Raw genomic sequence first — 22,043 nt, 5'->3', positions numbered from 1 at the left:
ATAAAACAGACTAGACCTGGTCCATGACTTTCATACATTTTTATGGAAGCAGACATCCATCCCCCCCACTATCTTTACAAAGTGGCTGGTGGGTTTGAACTGCCAACCTGTCGGTTGGTTAGTCACCTAATGCTTTCCTCCTGTGCCAAGAAGCTTCCTTTTTGTATGTGCTACACATTTCACTTATCCAACACTTGGGTTGTCTTCACCTTTTAGCTGTTGTGAACAATGCTGCCGGGAACATTAGCGCACACGTATCTGCTTGATTTCTGCTTTCAATAATTTGGGGCATGCAGGTAGGAATGAGGCGCCCGGGTGGTGTGGTAATCACGTACTAGGCTGTGATCTGAAAGGTCAGCAGTTCGAAACAACCAGTCAGTTGCTCTGCAGCAGAAAGGCGGGGCTTTCTACTCTGGTCAAGAGTGGCAGTTTCAGAAACCCCCGGGGCCAGTTCTGCCCTGTCCTATAGGGTCGTTGTGAGCCACATCAACTGGAGGGCAAGAAGTTTTGAGGTTTTCTAGCTGGGAGTGGAATTGAGGAACCCCCCACTTTTCCACAGGACAGCACCATGCTACATTCATAACACCAATGAACCAGAGTTTTAATCCCTTCACATTGTCCAGGCATCCTCGTGGGGGTAAGGAGGATCTGAGTGGGGTAAACAAGGGGTCCCCTGCTAACTGAAAGGCTGCAGGTTCAATTCCACCCAGAGTTAGCCGGGGAGAAAGGCCTGGTTGTCTGCTTTAGAAACCCTACGAAGCCTAGTTCTATTCTGACCCACACGGAGTCTCCATGAATCAGAGTCGACTCAGCGACAACTAGCTTCATAGGGATGCAATGCTATTTCATGATGGTTTTGACTTTCATTTCCTTCATGAGTTATACCCCGGTGGCTACTGCTGTCAATTAAGAGCTGGGCTACCTACTAAATGCAAGGTAAGTGGTTAAAACACACCAGGGGCTCTGCAGGAAAAAGATGGAACTGTTTGTTCCTCTAATGATTCAGTCTCAGAAACCCTAAGGAGCAGCTCTGCTCTGTCCTGCAGGGTTTCGACGAGTAGCTTGGCTGCTAGCAGAAAGGTTGGCAGTTCGAGCTCACCAGCTACTCAGAGGGAGAAAGATGTCTCTGGCTGCTTTGCTAAGGATGTATAGCTTTGGAAACCCTGTGGGGGCAGTTCTACTCTATCCTGTAGGTTTGCTGTGATCAGAATTGATGGGGCAACAATGGGGGTTTGGGGCAATGACTAATGATATTGAGCATATTTTGTTTATCTTCTTTGGTGAAATGTCTATTCAAGTTCTTTGCCCATTTTAAAATTCGATTGTTGGTCTTTCTCCCGCTAAGGTGTTGGAACTGATTCTTAGCTGGAGATGGGGATATATATATATACTGTTACACTGTTTCCAGTTTAAAGGTTTTCTGTCCTGCTAGAGAAAATAAATACCTTATCCAAGACATAAGGGTCATCAGAAAAATAACTAAAGAAGCTCTCTCTTCTAAACTACTATCTGTGCTTATGTGATTTCTTACAGAGGAGTTCTTTTTGATGCACAAGATTGAAAATTCTTAAAACACATTATATGAAATATATATATATATATATATATATATATATATATATATATATATATATATATATATATATAACCAAAATGGGTAGAATTAAGCTTTCCTGAAGTCTTAGGTTAGCTGGGGGGAGGTGCAAGCAATTGAAGGTGATTACAGTGCATGAAAGGAAAAGAGGAAGTTGAAAGCAGCCAGCAGAGGTCAATGCTCTCAGTCTACCGCTGAATTGACACAGGGGGGCGGTTCTTCCTGGGTCCCCGCCCCTCCCATGCTCCTCTTTTTGTCCTCCAGTCTCAAGGTTAGTCCCCGGGGAGCCTTCTAGGTGAGGAGAGCAAATTGCGGATGGGCTCTGTCCATAAATTAATATTTTTTTCTGCTACAATTTAAAACATTTTTGTCCTCCTTTTGGTAACATGCATATATGTACATGGTTGAAAATAACCAGGAGGAAGAGAACCAAAGGTTTGGCTCTTCTTGCTTCTGTTTAGCCCTGGGTCTCTCTGCTAGAGACATTACTAGCTACTTTCTTTCTCTTTCCTGGAATCCCTGACGTCTATTACACACACACACACACACACACACACACACACACATCATTCTTACTTGACCTATCTGGAATGGTCCTCACAGCCCTATCGCCCACTGTCCATCTCTCCTACCAGACAGAAACACTTGCTTCACTTGACTGGCTTCAGGCTCAAGGGTTTGCTTTCTGGTCTCCTTGACAGCCTCTTGGGAGGATCTTTCTCTGTTACTGGTCCACCTCCTCGTATGAAGGCCCCCAGGGCAGTGACCTCTGCCGTTTATCTTATCTTTCCACTGATGACTCCTGTGTGGAGTGAATTCCATCTTCCATCGGAGGATCCACATCCACCCTCCACCCATCCTCCCTTGCCCTGTCTCAGGGACCTGACCTTTAGGGACTGAATCCATGGGCTCCTTTGCTGTTTGACACTCCCTTCCCCTCCTCCCATTAACAGGAGTTGAAAGGAGAGGAAGAGAATGAGGTCAGAAGGCACCCCTGCACCTTGCCGTGGGCTGGCTGCATTGCTTCAGCCAAAGCCCCAGCTCCTCCTGTCCATCAGCTCTCGCCAGGTGGGTCCCCGAGTCTAGTAACTTCTTCCTGTCGCCCCTCAAGCACTAGGGCTGGTTAAGTCCTGGCCCTTACTCCTTCCAGGATTCTGCACTGTCCTGGCAATTTTTCTACACGTAGGGTCCATCAGCACAGTCTGTTGACAGCGAGCCGATTCTGTAGGACAGGGGAGAATGGTCCCCAGAGTTTCCAAAACGGTAAATCCTTTATGGAAGCTGACTGCCACGTCTATCTCCTAGTGAGTTTGAACGGCTTCCCTTTCAGCTCCGAGCTGAGCGCTTAACCATTGCACCACCAGGACGCCGTGGACAGCTCTGCTAGCAAGAGACAGGGGGAGCGTCCCTCTATTAAACTCTCCTCAGATTTCTGTTTCCCCTGGTCCAAACCATGTCACCTCTCTCACCTGGGGAACTTCAGTAAGTGCTGCCCTGGCCTCTGGGACTCACTCTGCTCTTGCCTTGCTATGGGCTATCTCAGCGGCCAGAGGGGTCTTTCAAAACTGAGGTCAGCTATGGACCTCTCCCATGTGTGCCCCAGGTCCTCATCTGCCTGGAAAGGCCCTGCAGGCTCACTCCACTCACCTGACTGCCACTCTTCCCTGTGCCCTTTGCCCCCCTGACTTCAGCCATATTAGCCTCCACACTGCTTCTCACACGCCAAGTAAAGTCCTGCCTCAGGGCCTGGGCACTAGCTCTGCCCACTGCCTGGCAGATGCCTGACATTCTCTTATCTCCTGTTGGTCTTTGCTCAAATGCCAGCTTGTTCAAGAAGGCTTCTTTGATCACGCAATCTAAACAGCCCGTTCAAGTTTCTAAAACTTTTCCCCCCCATTTTCTTTTTTTCTGTGGAATCCTGGCTATGCACTGGGCTGCTCAGGTCAGCAGTTCGAACCACCCCAGCTGGATGGTCTTCAGCGAAAGATCAGGCTTTCTAAAGAGTGACTGGGTCAGAACCCCCCGGGAACAGTTCTGCCCCTTGCTCTGAAGATTCAGGGCAGTTCTCACTCCTTCACGCATGTTGCTAATTTCTTCCCCAGGCTCCTCATTTTCATTATTTGCATGAATTCATTCTCCAAGACGGATGTAACAGGAATTCCACACCCATGGTGGCTCTGACAAATGAAAATTTATTTCTCTCAACATTTAGGTAGCTGGCTCACTCATTCACTACTATCTAGACCAGTGGCTCTCAACCTTTTTAATGCCTCAACCCCCTAATACAGTTCCTCGTGTGGTGGTGACCCCCAACCATAAAATTATTTTCGTTGCTACTTCATAACTGTCATTTTGCTACTGTTATGAATCATCATGTAAATATCTGAGATGCAGGATGTATTTTCATGGTTACAAATTGAACATACTTAAAAGCATAGTGATTAGTCACCCAAACAATATGTAACTATATATTGTGAAATAAGTATTTCTAATGACAAATACATGAAATTTTGTCTTGAAGCATGGTGTAGCATGAGTAACAGTCTTAATATAACAACAGTAAACTACATTGCTACATTTTGTGACAGTATGGGTAAAAAGCCAGTCAGTGTGAAGGCTGAGATAGCTTCTTTCTCACCAGATTTGCATATCTGCATGTGGATGGAGGAGCTGTCTCTGTTCCTAAGACCATCGGAAACGTGTTTAAGATGGTTTTAGACAACCCCTGTGAAAGGTCATTTGACCCCCAATGGGGTCACAACCCATAGGTTGAGAACTGCTGATCTAGTCAACACCAACTCATAGCAACTCTATAAGACAGGGTAGAACTGCCCCTGAGAGTTCCCGAGATGGTAACTTTGAGTGTAGAAAACCCCATCTTTCTACGAGGAGCTGCTGCTGGTTTTGAACTGCTAACCTTGCAGTTGACAGCCCAACATATAACCACTATGCCACCAGGGTTCCTCTTTAGTGGGCCAGAGGTCCCAATTCAGAGGGCTGGTTCTTGGGGAAGGCTTTCTATCCCTGTTGACTTTGGATTAAGGTGCTCTGAGCTCCTGCCCCAGGGCAATCTTCACTTGAAGTTTGCCATTCCCCCCCCCCCCCCCCCGCCCCCATTTCCCCTTCTGCTTTCTTGCTAGTCCACTTCTGTTCTTTTTACATCTTGTAAAGACTGACTGCAAACACCCTAAACTTATCTTGCCCCATTAATGTCACAAAGACAAGATTAAAAGCAACCTTTACAACTCGCTGCAGTCCACTCAATCCTGAACCAGTTAGGCATCTAGCTGTATATGTGAGCCTGTAGGATAAATCCCTATTTGTGAAATGGCTAAATTAAAGGGGTGGGTTCACTCAAAGTCCCAGTCTGATTGGCAATTGTTCCAGAGTAGAAGGGCCAGCTAGTTCTTTCTCTCGTGGCTCAAAGCGCCCGTTTCCCCTCTGGCACTCAGACCACGGAGTAGGGGACTCTGACTTTGCATACAGATCAATCAGTATTTCTGCTTGATGGACATCCTTAAACTGTGAAGGAAGCATCTTGTCCTTGGGAGGCGGGGTGGGGTGGGGAGGAGGCGGGGAGGATGACCAAGACTCGCGTGGACACGAGTTTGGCACACAGCCCAGTCCAGTCATGCACAGCACCCACGACTTCTGAAGTTTCCTTCCTCCCTCACAACGTTTCTGATTCCTGGAAATGCGCCTGGTGACATCAAGTCAGTGACTTCACATCCTGGACCTTCTGGGAATTCTTAGCACTTTTTCGTAAGAAACCTAAGTAGGGGGGTCATGGGGGAGGTGAGCTGTGTGCTGCGAGGAGGAGGAGGAGGAGGAGGAGGAGGAGGAGGAGGAGGAGGAGGAGGAGGAGGAGGAGGAGGAGGAGGAGGAGGAGGAGATGGAGGAGGAGATGGAGGAGGAGGCAGAGCTGTGAGGGTAGGGGCGGAGAGAGCCCGTGTGCGTCCTGGAAGCCTGCTAGTTGCGATCTGGGAGTGGGGAGCTGGCCAGACCCAAGTACCCGCCTCCCCAGGCCCGCTGCCCGGCTGGCGAGCCCCCTCCCCTGAGACCCGCTGGCCCCAGCCAACGTCTGCGCTACGGATTTGCGCTCAGGGGTGGTCCTACCCAGCTCAGGGGTGGTCCTACCCAGTCTTCCCAGCTACAGGACCGACCGACCTCAGTGGGGAGCCGCGTTTAGACAGGGGCGGGGGATCAACAAGAGGCCAGGGCTGGGGATGGGGGGCAGGCGGACAGTATGGACCAGGTCTGATAACCCATCCAACCCTCCCAGCCCCACTGTGGAAGAAAAGCAACCAGTTTCCCAAAGGTCACAGCCTAGAAAAATCACCTGGAGCACTTGCACTTGGATACACGTGGGCTCCCCGGAGCTTGAATTGGCTAGAGACCACCACCACCGGGAGCTGGGATCCTAGAAGAACACCTCAGGCGGTTTCCACTTCCCTGTCAAGAATTCGGTCCTTTTTGTTTTCTATCATTTTATTGGAGTACTTACAGTTCTTACCACAATCCACCTGTTGTGTCAAGCACATTTGTACCTATGTTGCCATCATCATTTTCAAAACATTTTCTTTCTACTTGAGCCCTTGAAATTAGCTCATTTCCCCCTACTCCCTCATGAACTCTTGATAATTTACAACCCCCCTCCTAACCCACCCCCGAATTGGGTCTTCTAATTTTAGAAATTAGGCCCCAAATTTCCCAGAAATGGCAGGGTGGAGAATACAGGATCAAAGCATGGGCAAAACCAGGGTTATTGGATGACTTCATGGGACAACCATTAAAAAAATTATTATTTTTTACCTGTCTGAACCTCTTCCTGCAATAGAAATATCATTATGTTATGATTGCAGACAAATACCTTAATGTCGCATATTCAACCATGGTTTCTACCTAAAAGCTCTACCATCAGGTGTTAAGTCAAAAGGTTTACCTGGGCGCCTGAAAGTATGGTAGGCTTTAGGCTGTGTGCCTAAAACCAAACCAAACCAAACTCACTGCCATCTAGTGAATGCCAACTCTTTGTGACCCTACAGGACAGGGTAGAACTGCCCCTGTGGGTTCCCAAGACAGTAACTCTTTACAGGAGTAGAAAGTCTCCTCAATCTCCCAAGGAGCAGCTGGTAGGTTCAAACAGCCCACCCTTGCAGTGAGCCGCCCACAGTGTTAACCACTAGGCCACTAGGGCTCCCTATAGTTGTTAGCTCTGGACAAAACTAGGGAGATGTGATTCAGCAGAGAGACAGCACTCAAGGTCCTAGTCGGTACAGTCTCATGGACCAGTTTTCTTGTGGCAGCCTTGAAGGATCTGAGGATGGTGGGTATCTGTGCTAGAGATGGTGGGATACCACTCCAGGGCTACATTGGAGGATTGACAATTTGGGGCTGTCACTGGAGGTGGGGAGGGCTACGGGGAAGAGGTAGCCTCAATCCAGGCCAAGGCCTGAACCCAGCAAACACTAGTATGGATGGAGTAGAAGGTGGAAAGATAAGATATAATAATTATTTATAAACTATCAAGGGACCAGGGGTGGGATCGGGGAGGGAGGGGGATGGGGAAAAAAAAGGGAAACCGAGCTGATTCCAGGAACCCAAGTGGAAGGTGAATTATGAGAGTGACGAGTGCAACGAATGTATAAGGGTGCTTTGCTCATTTGATGTATGCACAGATTGTGATAAGAGCCTTATGAGCCCCAATAAAAAGATTAAAAAAAAAAAAAAGAAGGTGGAGAGATGCCTGAGAAGCAAAGCAGGGCCAAAGACTCACAGGACTTGAAGGAAGGGGTAGGGTCAGGAGAGAAGCCTGTGCTGCCTTTCGGCTTTCTCAGGTGAAGGTAATGGGCAGAGGTGGCTGTCTCCCATGGGAAAGTGGGAAGCAGGACAGGAATCTCCTTGGAGTCTTGTTAGGTGCTGTGCTGCCGGCTCCCCCTCCCAGTGGCTCTGTCCTGCGTCATCCTCACTCACAGTCGTTCTTAGGCTCGAGCCTACTGTCGCAGCTGCGGTGTCAGTTCCTCTCATGGTGGGGCATCTTCTTTTCCATTCCTCATCCCTCTGTTTGATCAAGCTGGATGTCCTTTTCCAGGGACTCAACTCTCCTGACAATAGGTACAGGAGGCAACGGCTCTCCAGCCTCACTGCTGAGCAGCATCCTGGCCATCCTTCTTGAAGGCAGATTTATTCTTCTGGCACTTTGACTAGTGTTCATCAACATGAAAATTAAAACCCCTCTGTAAGTCTTAAAGAAGATGAAAAAGAAAGTACTTTCTCTTGCTCAAGTCTGCAAAGGATGCATAATAGGTAACCTGAACCTCTCCCTGTGGCCTGAGTCCCTTTTCCAAAGCACGTTTCTCATGGGGCCACTCACTTGCTCCCATAGTGGGCAGGGGGGAGGGGAAAGCCCTCACCCTGACATTTCCAGAGTTCAGAATAAGGAGAAGACTGGAGCTTTAACATCCCTTAAACAACAGATGGTTGCCAAGCATCCTGCATCTCCAAGGAACCCAAAGGCACTCAGCTTTCTCATCCTGTGGCCAAGAAGCCCACTGATCTGTCTCCAGACAGCTACTTGGTTCTGCAGCTCTGCTTCTACAATGTCTTCTTGCCCCGTCTCCACTGTCATAGTCCTCTGTCCTCTGGATCAGAGAGGCCAGCTCAGGGATCTCTGTTTCCAAGGACTCACTGCGCTCCTGATTTCTTGGTGGTAGTGAAATCCCCTGAGTTAGAATCCCAGACACTTTACTGGTATGGCCCCACCTCCACCTCAGTGCCATGCACCTTCTTTATCTTATGAGCAAGCTATCCAATCCTCCTGGTGGGCTTTAGCACCTCACATTGGCATCGCCCTACCCAGTCATTGTTAGAAGAGGCCATATTAAGTAAATACACTGCCCAGCACCATTCTTGTCCCTCTTCTTGTCTCCAGAACAGATCTGGCTAAAATCAGGGACCAGGGCAAGAAAAACACAATGAACTACAAGGTCTAAGAGCTGGGCTCTCCGGTGGCATCCTGAAACATCCCTAAAACACGTATCGCACATACTTACTGTGTGCCTCAGCACTATTTCGAGCCCCGGGGACAGAGCAATAAACAAAGGAGACGTATTTGCTCACAGAGATAATATTCATGGGGGAAGATGGGCTCTCCAAAGATGGCTACAAGCTCCTTCGTCCTACCTGGTCTTCTAGAACTGTGCTTCGCCCCCTTCCCTTGAATCTGGGTGGGCCTGACTGACTGCTTGGCAGCCCAAAGAAGGCAAGGTCTCCAGGGGATGTAGCTTTGGCCTTGTTGGCTGGGACAGTTAGTTGCCTTTGGAGTCCTGAGTTGCAGGGCGTCTACCCTGACACTGCCATGCTGTGAGGAAGCCCAGGCCACATGGGGAGGCCATATGCTTGTGTGAGTTCAGGCGGAGACTCCAGCTGCGCTCCCAGCCAGCAGTCACCTCCAGATGTGTGCGTGAGGGACTCTTCAGATGTTTCCAGGCCCCAGCTGTTGAGCCACCTTAGTGTTTTCCCAGCTGAGCCCCCTCCACTCCAGCCAGACGTCACACATCACAGAGAGGAGCCATTCCGACAGCGTCTTGCCCAATTCCAAACCCACAGACTCCACGGACACCGTACAAGGGTTTAAACCACTCGTGTACAGCCATTTGCTTAGAAAGCAGGGTCTCAAACACTGGGACTAAGTGAGCACCGTCACTTCAGGTGGTTATTGGTTCTGGGAGGAAAATAAAACCGCATGAGACCTGAGGGAGAACCATGAGCGAGGGGAGATCTAAGGAACCCAGTTACACCAAGATCTGGAAGAGACTGAGAGGCTAAGGAGAAGAGCAAGTGCAAAGGCCCTGAGGCTGGTTCCTGTCAGAAGAGGAAAGTCTGAGGGATGTGGGTAAGACAAGTGGCAGAGTGAGGCAAGGAATTTGGGAGACCCACCCCAAGGAGCAAGGTATCCTGGCCTCAGGTGTCGACTTCAGACTGAGAGCTCAGAAACTGGGGCGGGGGGAGGGGGGGCTACTTGGGCGTGACCAGGGCTGATGAACTTTTGATACGAGTTCCTACTTCCTGGTGGAGGACACAATGTAAAGGACACAGCCCGGTGGAATGATCACTTGGGAGCCATGGCTGCGGTCCAAGAAAGGGCGGGACGGATGGCAGCTTGGGGCAGGGTGCTGGTGGCCAAGATGGGGACTAGTGGACAACTTCGCGACACAGAGGCACTGGGAGAAAGACGCGCGGAGGGAGGCAGCGCCATGCTCCGCCGTCGGTCGGTCCCGGGCGGGGCCAAGACGTGGGTGAGGACCGGAACCCAGCATCCGAAAGGAATCCGGGAGGGAGGATCCGAGGAAGGGCTGGCCAGGACGGCGCGTCCCGGCGCCCGGCGTCTGCGGCGTGGAACCGGCTCCTGGCCGCGCGCCCGCTCACCGTTTCCTGGCAACGGCCACCGCCGCCCGAACGTTCCCAACTCCGCGGCCCCGGTGACGTCACGGTCACCTTGGCGACGGCCGACTGGAACACAGCCTGGCAGGCTCCGGGGATGGGGCTCGGGGCGGGGTCCTGGCGGAGGGGAGGAGCCTACGTCCTGCGGCACGTGCGTCCCTGACGCGGCCGGGCCGCCCCGCCCCTCCCGCCCGGATCCGCCCCGCCCCTCCCTTCCGGACCCCGCCCCTCCCTCCCGGACCCCGCCCCGCCCCTCCCTCCCGGACCCCGCCCCGCCCCGCCTGCCTCTGGCCGCTTTTCCCCGGCCGCCGCCTCCAGGCTGTCGGGCTGGCTCCGCCTTCTCTCCCGGCCCCCCCCCCCCCCCCCGCAAGCGAAAATCACCGCCGGCTCCCTCCTCATCGACTGACGTTGGTTTCTTTCCTGCACAACCTTTCTTCCCTCTGAAACGATCCTCCCTGATTGCGTGTTGTCTACCCATCCCCCTTTCAAACCTACGTTGCACCGGGTCAAGGCCGGGTTTCCCCTCTTGCTCGGCGTTTTCTGCTCAGTGAACAGAACCTGGCCAGAAGTAGACGCCCAGTCAATGTGAATTGGGTGATTTCTCGCGTATGTGCGTTTGTCATAATCACACTCAAAGAGAGAGCTCTTTACAGAATTACAAACAAAATACTGGGATGAACAAGACATCCTACCCCCCCAGCCCCCCACCGCAGGTGAGAAAAGAGACTCATTTAAGATAGACACTGAAAAATAACATAGGACCGGGAGCTGGGGAGCGGGGCGGGAGGGGAAAAATGAGGAGCTGATGCCAGGGGCTTAGGTGGAGAGCAAATGTTTTGAGAATGATGAGGGAGTGAATGTACAAATGTGCTTTACACAACTGATGTATGTATGGATTGTGATGAGTTCTATGTGCCCCTAATAAAATGATTAAAAAAAAACATAGGACTAACAATGAGGGTGCAGTATATATACACACATATATGTATGTATATATTGTTAATGTTCATAAGAAAAAGCCCCCTAGTTGATTCTGACCAGTAGTTCTCTAGGACATGGTAGAACTGGCCCCTACAGTTTCTAAGGCTGTAAATTTTATGGAAGCCGATTGCCTCATTTTTCTCCCTTGGAGACAGAGCAGTCCAACTTTCAATTAGCAACTTTCAGTTAGGACACTTCCTGTAAAAGACTCCAACCAGCACCCCCCCCTCAAAAAAAAAACACCCACCAAACTCATTGCCATCAAGTTGACGGAGACTCATAGACACCCCACAGAACTGGGTAGAACTGCTCTGTGAGTTCTCAAGACTAACTCTTTACAGGAGTAGAAAACCCCATCTTGCTTCTGCAGAGTGGCTTTGGAACTACCGACGTGGTAGTGAGCAGCGTAAACACATGACCACCACGTCACCAGGGCGTTTGTAAAAGATGACAACCTCAGAAACCCCAGGGGGGCGCTTCTACGCTGTCCTATCGGGTTCTTGTGTGTCAGACTCGACTGGGTGGCGGCGGTGGGCTTTAATCATTCTGAAGTGACAGTCACATCTTGTTCCCAAGGGGCAGTGGTGGGTGGAACTGTGGACCTGTGGCTTAGCTGCCAAGTGCTTAACCACTGCGCCACCTGGCTTTCTTTCCCACGACTAATCGCACTTTACAGATGAGAAGGCCAGGGAGAAGAGTCATGCTACAAGCTGCCGTATCCTGTCATGGAGTGAAATCCCATAAAGTGGCTAGGGGCACAGGTGGGTGGGCTTGGTAGCAAGAGTTCTTTTGCCCCCAGGGAGAACCCCCTTCCCACCCCACCCCCACTTCCACCCCTCTGACCTCCACATCGACCGAGCAGGCAAAGAAAGTTGTGAGAGATAGGGCTGGGCGCTGCGCTGGTGGTAGATGGGCAACCTGCTTGTTCCACTACAGCAAAGTGAGGGCGACTTGTGGGTGGGAGGGAGGCCAGGGTCTAGCCTCTTCCGACAGTCCGATGCCCAGGAAATGCAGGGAACTTGCTAAATGTACACTTATTCCCAACCCTGGGCTTTTCCATGCCCAGGCTTCCCTTGCTGACCTTCACTTCTTGCTGGGCAGGCCGCGTGCAGGACCGCTGTCCCTGATCGGCTTTCTCTTGTTTATTGTCTGGCTGTCTCCTCGGTTTAGAGTTTTAGACAGACACTCGCTCAAGAGTAGGGTCCCCATGGGATCACCCCTGTCATCTACACCAGGCCCGGCACACAGTAGGTACTCAGTACTTTTTGAAAACGTCAAAAGGGCCCGTTGTCAACTTGCTCTGGCTTTCCAGGCTGGGACCTCTCTCTGCGCCTTCCCAGGAGCCCCCTGGTCTGAGCAGAAGGCAGTCCCGCAGCCAAGTTGCCGGTCATATTTTTCCTAGCCAGAGAGAGGGCTTGCCTCCGCCCAGGCCTGACTGGGCCTCTCTCCCACTCTGGGGCAAGCTTCCAGCTGTAGCAGAATGGAATCCCAGAACCACCTGCCTTCCTTCCAGGTAGGGAGGCCAGAGGTGGAGGGATCAGAGGTGTGCGTATGTGGTGGTGGTGGTGGTGGTGGGGTAGGGGGTACAAGGGTGTCGCACAGGGTTTTGTTTTCACTCCCAGCCAAGATAATGGACAAAGGAGGGGCTTTTTAGAGCCTTTCCACATTGCCCTTGTCAGGAGCAGGGGGCATGTGCTGATTTTGGCTTGCTTCCCCTCCGTGAGGACCCAGGCCCTGGATCGCATGTACAAACAGATCATCACCAAGTAGAGAATACAACTTGGGTTTATTTAGGGTATCTCTTTCTCGTTTGGGGTGCAGCATGTGTGGTCTGGAGGGGGCAGAGGAAGGCAGTTCTTGGGTTTTCGGGAACTTGCTGGTGGTTGCCCCACTCATTGTGACCTGGGCCACTTGATGGGCTGAAGGATGAAGAAGATGATGAGGGAGCCAGTGTCCAGGCCCTTCTGGAGCCTCTGTCCAAGCCCAGGGTAAGCCCAGTTCAGTTGGTTCTGGCAGACTCCAGGGATTGAGATGTAGCCTCACAGCCCGGGCAGTGGTGTGCATGTGGGCCAGGTGTGTGTGTGGCTCCATTATTCAGACCCTAGCTGGGGGACTGTCCTCCCCCTCCTGGGTCTCCACCCTCCTTGCATGATCTGGGCCTGTGGACAGAATGAGAGAGAAACAACCCAGAGCAAATTCTGGAAGGGGCTCTTTCTTCTTAGTCCTTGCCCCATGTGTGCCTGGCATGGAGGTGTCCATCTCCTTGCTGGGGCCCTGGAAGGAGGCACCCCAGTGGTGGGCAGGGAATGCACTGGGCATGGTTGCAAGGCAAAGGCACCATCCCAGAGTCCATCAGGCCACTGCTGAGTCCGCCCTGCGGGGAGGTAGGGTTGCCCGAGGTGGGGGCCCGGGCCCCTAGACAGCCAGACCTGCTTGGTGACCGTGGTGGAGGATGCCAGGACTGTTCCCAAACTGGTCCACCTCTTCCTACTGCTCCATCAGGGTTCTCGTGGCTCTGTAGAGCTGGGGGCTGGCTGGCCCGTCGGCAGCTCCTGGAAGCTTTTCTGCTGCCCAGTGGGAAGGGCACTGGTCAAGGCAGAGGACTGGGGGTCCTCCTTCCTGCTGGCCTGGTCCTGGGCCCCTTCCGGCTGGGTTGGGGTCAGGCGTATGCTTGTCACTGTGGTGTGGGGGCTGCCCTGGGGGCTGGGAGCCTCTGGCGATTTCCTTGTGGTGGACTGGATGATGGAGATAAAGGCGGGGGAGCAGCTGGAGTCACGGCAGGGAGGCAAGACCTGAGGGAGGCCTGCATCTTCTCTCAGTGTCTCCAGCCTTCTGCTTGGAGAGGCCATGGCGGCCACTTGGCCTTTCACATCTGCATGATTTCTTACCTGGTCTTGATGCTGGGCTTCTTTAACTGACCAGTTGGGCCTGGCTCTACTGCTGGCTGTGTCATGGACCTGGTGGGCGCTGTGGTCCAGCGGGGTGGCCTGGGCATGGGGCTCAGGCTGAAGACTGGACACGGAGCTGAGGGCCTTGTGCACAGCCACTTCGATGTCTAGCAGCCTGGCCAGGGTCTGTTCCTTCAGACGGGCAACCTCCATGCTGACCCGACTCAGCTCCCCAAAGGCCTGTTCCACAGAGGCCTCAGGCCCTCGGGGGGAGACAGGCACTTGAGGGACAGACCCTTTACCCTGGGGCATAGCCCCCAAGAGCCCCCGCAGTGCCTGAGCATCCACTGTGCGGCTGGCCGCCTTCTCCAGGCCCTGGAGCTCTTGTTGGCTTCCCTGCAGTCTCTCCGGGCTCTCAGGAGCTGCCGTCCGGGAACCTTCTTTGGGGCTCCCTCCTAGGTGCCCCGGGCCGTGCCATGGCAAGGTGGGGTCCCTGTTGGAAGCTTTGAATTTGGGGAACTTGAGGTGATGGGCGTTGCTGCCTGCAAGTTGACTTTCACTGGGCTCAGGGCCCTCGGAGCTGAGGCCACGTTGGGAGCCAGGCTGGCCTACAGTGGAGGGGACCTGGGCCCTCTGGGGGGCGGCGGCGGCATCTCTCTCATCTGGTTGCTTTGCTCCTAGTCCAGCCTCCAGGGAGGATCTGGGAGACAGAGCTGGAGGCTTGGCCAGCCTCTGGGGAGGATGGATGAGGGAGAGGTGGGCAGGTTTGGGGGGCAGCTGGGGCTTCTTCCTGGGGGATACAATGGGCTCCCGACTCGGTGTCTTTGCCTGTGACCCCTCAGGTGTTCTCTGGCCCACCGGGCTGCTGTGGGGGTCTTGCAGGGGCTTGGAGGCTTGCTGCACGGAGTCCTCTCTGTGGTGAGTTCGGGCTTTCACAGCAACTGGGTGAGGAGGAGGAGGAGGAGGAACAGAGGGATTACAGGAGTGCAGGTGGGCACCTGCAACCTGAGGCCCAGATGCCAGAAAGGGAGGGGCTACAGCAGCTGCCTTCAAGGTGCTTTCTGCATCCTGGAGGCTCCCTGGGCCAACTTTGGCCCGTGCCTTCCCTAGAGGGCCACAGGCGTTCTGCACGCCAACCCCGGACTCTTCCCGCCCTGCCCTGACGCTCTGGCCCAGGCTGCCTCTGAATGGGCTTGGTGCCTGAGCTGGGAGAGCAGTCTCTTTGTCCCATGGCTGGGGTTTCCCTTCAGAAGGCTGGACCCCCCTGGGCAGGTCAAAGGTCTTCACTGGGTGAGCAGTGTAGACGCCATCTTGAGCAGACACCCACCCCCCGGACAGCCCTCCGGGCCGTGCTTTCTTGTCCCCACTGACCTTTCTGGGGGCTGCTGGGTTCCTGGGGTCACTTCCAGCCCCTGGCTTGGTGTTGCTGTGGGCAGCCCCAGGGGTCTGGGCAGGCGCTTGCGGAAGACCATTCTGGAAGGGTGTGGAGGTAGCCGCTGGGCCTGAGCCCTGCTTGTGCTTGTTCAGAACGTGTTGGCGCAGGCTCTGGGCCTCGGCAGTTGCTGTCCGCAGACTCTGCATGGCGGCTTGGAGGTCTGGGGCCCCAGGGTCCTGGGTGGCAGAAACAGCTCCTTCCAACTCGCCCAAGGTTGCTGCCATCACCCCTTGCCCAGCGCGACTTTCTTCTTTCTTTCCCGCTCCCTGCCTGCCACTGGGGGTGGCAGCATCCCCCTGCAGAGGGGTTGCCTTTTCCACCGGCAGTGGGGTGCAGGTGGGTGGCCCCCGGCCTTGCAGCTGCCCCATCCCCAGGCTGGGGTCTAGGGGAGGCACATGGATGATGCTGTCAGTCAGGGGCAGCCTCTGGTCCCCCTCGCTGCCTGGCACTGGACTTGGGTCAGCTGGCGGCTCCCACCGCAGACTGTGCAGGCCGCTCAGGTCTCCTTTGTCTATGCAGCTGGCCAGCAGCTGCACACTGCTCCTCTCCGGGGCCCTGCTGGCTGGCTGGGGCTGCAGGGAATAAGCCGTCAGGGCCACTAGGCCCTGCTCTGTCTCCTGCATCACCAGCCCGGTCCTCACCACCGAGGTGGTGAGGCTACACGCCAGTACCTGCTGGAGCTCGGGGTCCAGATCGTCCAAGTTCGCACTGCCGTCTGGGGCTGGCAGCCTCAGAGGCGTGAGCCGGAGCCGGCCAGGCGGGCCCTCCTGAACCAGCAGGCCCTGCGGATCCACATCTGGCCTCCGCAGCACTTGACGCACGATCCTGGGGAGCTCACCGAACACCAGCTCCTCTTTCCGCACCTGGGGGTGCCCCTGCCCGGGGCCCAGGAGCACGTACTTGGCCAGACAGAGCTCCCCTGGCCCTCTGGCCTCCATAAGGATGCCCCCGTGGTGCAGGATGCCTGGCGTGGCCTGCAGCGCCCTCAGGGTCCCCTCGGTGGCTGTCTCCTGCTTTTCCAGCACTTCATTGTTGGAGAGGCCCTCGGGCTGCTCTGCCTGGAGACTGCCCCCTCTGACACTCTCTGCTGCTAGAGAGCCCATGGGGCAGTTCTCAAAGAGCCAAGTGAACTTGCGCACAGCACCCCCAGAGATGGGCTCAGGGGCTACCCTGGCCCCATGGTCTTCCTTTCGGCCTTCCTCCAGGGCCTGGAAAACCTCCTTCTGACGAGACACCTGCCCCGAAGGGATGTCCACGCGGCTGCAGTACCGCACGGGCCCTCTGTGGCAGGGACCACCCGAGGCCTGCAGAGGCTCCGTTTCAAAGATGTGTCCATCGGTCTGTCTGTCCCCAGTAGGTATCTGTCCGACCCGTAAGTGCTGCTCTCTGGAGCCTTCTGGCCTGTCTCGGGCTTGGGGTTCGAACATCCAGGTGCAGGACCGGACTTCGGGCTGGGCTGTGGAATCTGGAACTTCTGCCCCCTGCCTCCCCGCCAGCTCACTCATGGAACAAGTCTCAAACAGCCACCGCATGGTCTGCACGTCGCCCTTCGGGGGGGCCTCGGCCTGGGCAGCCTCCTGACCTTTGCCCGCTTCTTCCTGTCGTTCCTGTTGCTCCAGCTGATGGATCACCTCCAGGGGCTGGGTCTCAAAAAGCCACCGTGTGGTGCCCACATCCCCAGCCACCACATCTTGCTGGGTGATGCCCCGCACCACATCCACAGTGCTGGGGTGGCGGCCCAGCTGGTCCAGGGGCTGCGTCTCGAACATCCACCGGTAGCTCTTCACATCACCCCCAACCACCTGCTCCCTGCTGACAGAGGTCAGGGCGTGGAGGTGGCCCTTGCCATCCTGCATGGCGTACACGGGGGACCCTGTGCCTTGGGGACCCCCAGGGGAAGCAGGCTCTTTTGCTCTGCTCATGCTTCCGGGGACCGGAGGCTCCCTCTGCCCGATGCGGTCTAAGGGAAGGGTCTCAAAAAGACATTTGAAGCTCTTCACGTCCCCCTTTGGGGTCTGCATCTCAGGGGCATTCTGAGGGAGGAGCGGTGATGAGGGGCCAGCACTGGACACAAGTCCCTCGCCCTCTGGGGTCCCCACCCGCTGCAGATGACCCACTTGGACCTTGCCTCTGGGAGAGTCCAGGGGCTTAGTCTCAAACAGCCATAGGGTGGAGCGGACATTGCCTGGAACCACCTCTTCTTTGGGTGGGGGGGCCTCCCCTCCAGCCTCCTCCTCCCCCCTCAGGGTATCTAAAGGTCGGGTCTCAAACAGATGCCGCTGCTGCTGGACATCGGGGCCAGGGGGCAGAAGGTCTGGGGAGGGCTGGAAGTCCTTCTCGTCCACTATGATTTCCCGGATGGCGTCCAGCGGCTGTGTCTCAAAGATCCAGCGAGTAGCGCTGACGTCAGGCCGGGCCTCCTCTTCCAGGGAGATGCCCCGAATCACCCGCACCTGGCTGGGGTCACGGTTGATGGCGTCCAGCGGCCGGGTCTCGAAGAGCCAGCGGGCGGACCTCACGGCGTGGCTGTGGATCTCCTCGCGGCAGGCAGCCTGCACCTCGTGGATGGCGCCCTCGGCGTCCTGGATGGCGCAGAGCGGCTCCGTCTGGAACAGCTTCACCGTCTTCTTCACGTCGCCTTTCAGCTCCTGGATCTCGGAGCGCAGCTCCAGGGGGCTCGGCTCTTGCACCGAGGGTCGGGAGCCCAGGCGGTCCAGGGGCCGCGTCTCGAAGAGCATCCTGGTGCCCTGCACGTCTCCGCTGCAGGCTGCAGGCTCCCTCGCTGCAGCCTCGGGGGCCTCGTCCAAGGTCTTCGGCTCAAACTGCCCGCGGGCTGCGCGCGCATCCCCTCCTGGGGCCGGGGGAACAGCGGGATCTCGGCTGCTGGTGAAGGCGCCTTCCTCAAACTTCCGGGAGGTGGCCTGGACGTCTCCGCCAGGCACGGGCTCCCTGGCAGCTGGCTTCTCACGGTCCCCAATGGCGTCCAGCCGCCAGTTCTCAAAGATCCAGCGCATGCACTGAACGTCCCCCTCGGTGGGCTCCTCGGAGCCCAGAGCCTCGGCCAGGTCCTCCTCCACGGCCTCCGCTAGGTTCTTGCGGAGCTCGGGATGGATGTGCCGGTAGAGGCGGCGGAGCTCGGTGGCCTGCCGCTGCTGGTGGAATTTAGAAAAGGACTCCTTGCACGGGGGCGTCGGCAGATCCTCCAGGGCCGGCGGGGGTGGCAGGGGCAGGTCCTGTGTGGTCGCCATGGGGACGGTTGGTGTGGGGGTCACCTGGGTCTGGGCGTCGGCCATCCTACAGGGGAGAAGGTGGAAGTGAGGGTGGGGTGGGAGACCTCAGGTGAGGTGGGCGCTGGTGGCTGGGATAGATATCAAGGTGCAAGGCCCTAGGGCTGAGCGACCTTCAAGGACCTGTCGCCAGACAGACAGGACACTGGCTGGGCTTGGCTCACTTTTGCCATCTGCCTGGGATAGTGACAAACCTTGCACTTAGGATGTCATGGTCAGTCCCTGCTTCCCCAGTGTCACTTGGGTGGCGAGGGAGTAAGCAGAGCACAGCTGGTGGTGTGGCTGCTCCCTTCAGCTCCACAGCACTGCCTAAGCCAGTGGGCAGGCCGTCCAGGTCTCGTCCTGGCTCCTTTCCTAAGTCGCCCCCCACCCTCCACTCCCAGGGCACACAGGTGAGTGGCCTGGGGAAGTGGGGACTTAGCAGGTCCCACCAGCGAGAGGGAGGTGAACACCTGCCTTGGGGGAGGGGGTCAGCGACAACTCCTGGTAATGTCTGTGTGTCAGAGTTGACATGAGTTCCAGAAGTACACAGCCAAGTCTGTTTACCCAGGTAGCTCTAGGTGGACAGTGAGCAACCCAGTGCATCAACTGTTTGCCCTAAATGGAGAGAGGGATGGGAGTGACCCTCAACTGGTCACCCATTTCCCTTGGAGGTGACATTCCTTTTCAGAACACAAGAGGGCACCCTTGCGACCTCAGCAGGGAGCTTGGATGCCAGGGTACCTCTCAAACTCACTGCCTGGCCTTTCCTGGGCCCAGGAGGCAAGTTGGGCACCAGCAGGCATCCCCAGGCTCTGGAGGAAGCCATCTGGGCGTGGAGGCTCAGGAAGGAACAACTGGTCACCCGCTATATTGTGGTAAGGCCGAGCCAGGTTCTAAATTCCTGATCCCAGGACTCAGAAGGTCTGACCCTTGGCCTTCTGGTCTAGCCTCTCATGACAAAAGAAGAAATTGGGCCCCAGAAAAGGACTTGGTGAAGGAGCGGCCGGCAGTGGAGGCTTGGAGCTCTCAGACCTCATGTGGGGTCTGGACCTGAGAAATAAGAGGGTAGAAAGGAGAAATTTTCTTCCTGGCTATAAAGCCCCTTAGCGGAAAGTGAGGGTGGCCCCTAGGTGGGGGAGTGTGGGACCAGGAGACCTTTCAACAGAGACAGGCCTGCCCTGTGCTCCTCCACACTTGTGCACCCAGGGATCTGTCCACCTTTGGCACCTTATGTGCCCACCAAGACCTACACTTCATTGTCCCCTATGCCCTGCCCTCCAGACAGAACCTTTGCCCCTCCTCTTCTTCCTTCCTCACAAAACCAGGGACACTGCCTCTCCTGGCTCTGTCCCTGACCCCTCCAGGCCCTGCGACTCTCAAGCCTTTCCCTGGTCTCTGTCTCATGTGTGTCTTATCTGCCTTGTGACAGGTGTACTAAACGCTTCCAGGGGCCAGCAGGGAAGGAATGAGAAGCATGCTGGGCCCCATTGGCTCCTGACCCCTGGCCTGCTCTGCATGGGTACTAAATATAGCCCAGGCCCTGACCGCAGCACTGCAGCCCTGGCTCCGCCAGTGGGGGCCCTGGGTGCCCATCCTCTTCTACCCCAGGCGTCTCAGGGCCCCGCCCCACACTAGGTCCTGCTCCCTGTGCTGTGCTCCTAGCCCTGGTGTAGCAAGATGGGATACCGGATCCTGAAAAGTGCCCCTGGCTGAAGGAACTTGAGGTAGCAGAAGCAGGAACATTGGAAGCAGGTGGGGACAGGACTTCCTCCTCATGGACAACTCAGGAGGCAGAGGGGGCTCCCGGGCTGCGAGTCCCACTCCCACCCCACCCCCACAGGTCCTCTGGGAGATCTCAGAACCTCCAGACCTGGAGTTCTTAGCTATGCAGCAGCCTCCTACCCCCTGCCCATACCGCTCCCCCAGGGGGCCATTTTCCTGTGAGGACCTTATACCAAAGGCCAATCTGTGTCTGCCAGCCTCTCCCCTGCCCCTGTCGGCACCACTGTGGCCTCCGCAGATGGCCTGCACAGCCACAGGCCCCACCCCACCTCCAGGAATTTCCAGTCTCTGCATGTGCCCACAAAGGGCGAGAATCTCAGATGGCAGCAGTGACAGACCCAGGGACTCTTTGGGGTCACCTAACTCCCTGTTGTTCAGACGGGGCAAGGGTGGGGGAGGGGCGGAAGGGGGCACTGAGGCCCAGAGAGGGAAACAGACCTCACCAAGGACTGGGAGCAAGGTCTCGGGAAAAGCCTGGAGCCAGCCCCAGAGGCCTGCATTCTACCCGTCCCGCCATCCCCGCCATCCCTGCCTGGCCCAGGGAGGCTCCCTACGTTTCTAGAGGAGACACTGTGGAAGTCCCACCAGATTTACCATGGAGGCCGAAGCTAGAGCCTGGCTTCCTAGGGCAGGGCCAGACTCTCAGAGTGACCTTGCCTTTGCCCCAGATGCTTCCTCCTTGGTCCATCTCTGCAGATTCAGATCTGGACCCCCAATATGAGCTAATGACCTTCCCATCATACCTCATCACACCCCACCCCAGGTCCCAGGCCAGGGGCGCTTGGGGCTGGGCTCAGGTCAGCTTTGGACAGAAATTTCAGGGTCATGTATGCCAAGACTTGTGCCCACAACAACTGTGTGTGTGTGTGTATGGGGGTGGTGGTTTTATCCTGCCAAAGTCAATCAACCCTGCCTCCTACTTCCCATCCCTCTCAGGACCGCCCCCTACCTTCCATCCCCCTTTCCTCTCTGGGATCCCCTGGTGGGGGGAACCCTAGAGCCGGAAGGGTTCTAGATTTGTATTTTAAAGTTGCAATCCCAGCCAGCTCCTCCTGGGGAAGGCCTGGATCAAGTCTAGGCAGATGGACAATGGCCTGTCTGCTCTGCTGGCTCAGGCCTGTGGTGGCCGCTCTGAGTTCTCCAAGGGGCGGGGGTGGGGAGGGGTGTCACACGCACTGACTCTGCTCTGTGGATTCTTTAGGCCAAAGACCTCTCCACTCACAGACCCAACAACATGGCCCTTCGACCTCTTCTTCCCCCTCCAGCCACCGCCACTCACATTACCCTGGGGGGATTCCAGCCTGGAGGGCCACCTGCCATGGCTGGGCCTTTGGACAGGTACTTACAGCTCTGGGTCTGTGACAGGTGTGGGCTGCCGGGGTCTGTCGTTCCTCTCGTCGTCCCTGCTATGCTGGTCAGGTCAGCTGCCTGGTCGTTGCCCTGTCTCCTCCGCCTGGGTCTCTGTCCCCTGCCAGCCTGGGGCAGCTGCCTTTATCTTGTTGGCTGTGGGGGAGGGCAGGGGAGGTTAAGTTCAGAGAATGAAGTGGCTCGGTTATTTTTAGGGCTTGTGGAAATCACTCTTCCATGCAGGGAATCACTTAGGGGGCCTTGCGGTGGGGGAGGGGAAGGGGCCAGGGAGCTTCATTCATCCC

General features: G+C 55.8%; 1 protein-coding gene across 1 annotated transcript; it reads right to left on the bottom strand.

Annotated features, from left to right (window-relative positions):
* Positions 1-13,072: 13,072 nt before the first annotated feature.
* XIRP1 (xin actin binding repeat containing 1) lies at positions 13,073-18,633 on the bottom strand. The gene is given in 2 exon segments (XM_075555582.1): positions 13,073-13,563; positions 13,566-18,633. Coding segments are annotated over 2 exon segments (5,199 nt in total). The 3' UTR covers positions 13,073-13,432.
* Positions 18,634-22,043: the final 3,410 nt, after the last annotated feature.

Source organism: Tenrec ecaudatus, chromosome 8 (assembly GCF_050624435.1).
Source record: "Tenrec ecaudatus isolate mTenEca1 chromosome 8, mTenEca1.hap1, whole genome shotgun sequence".
Taxonomy (NCBI): domain Eukaryota; kingdom Metazoa; phylum Chordata; class Mammalia; order Afrosoricida; family Tenrecidae; genus Tenrec; species Tenrec ecaudatus.
The sequence above is the reverse complement of the archived record's forward strand: the minus strand, read 5'-3'. Positions and strand labels throughout refer to the sequence as shown.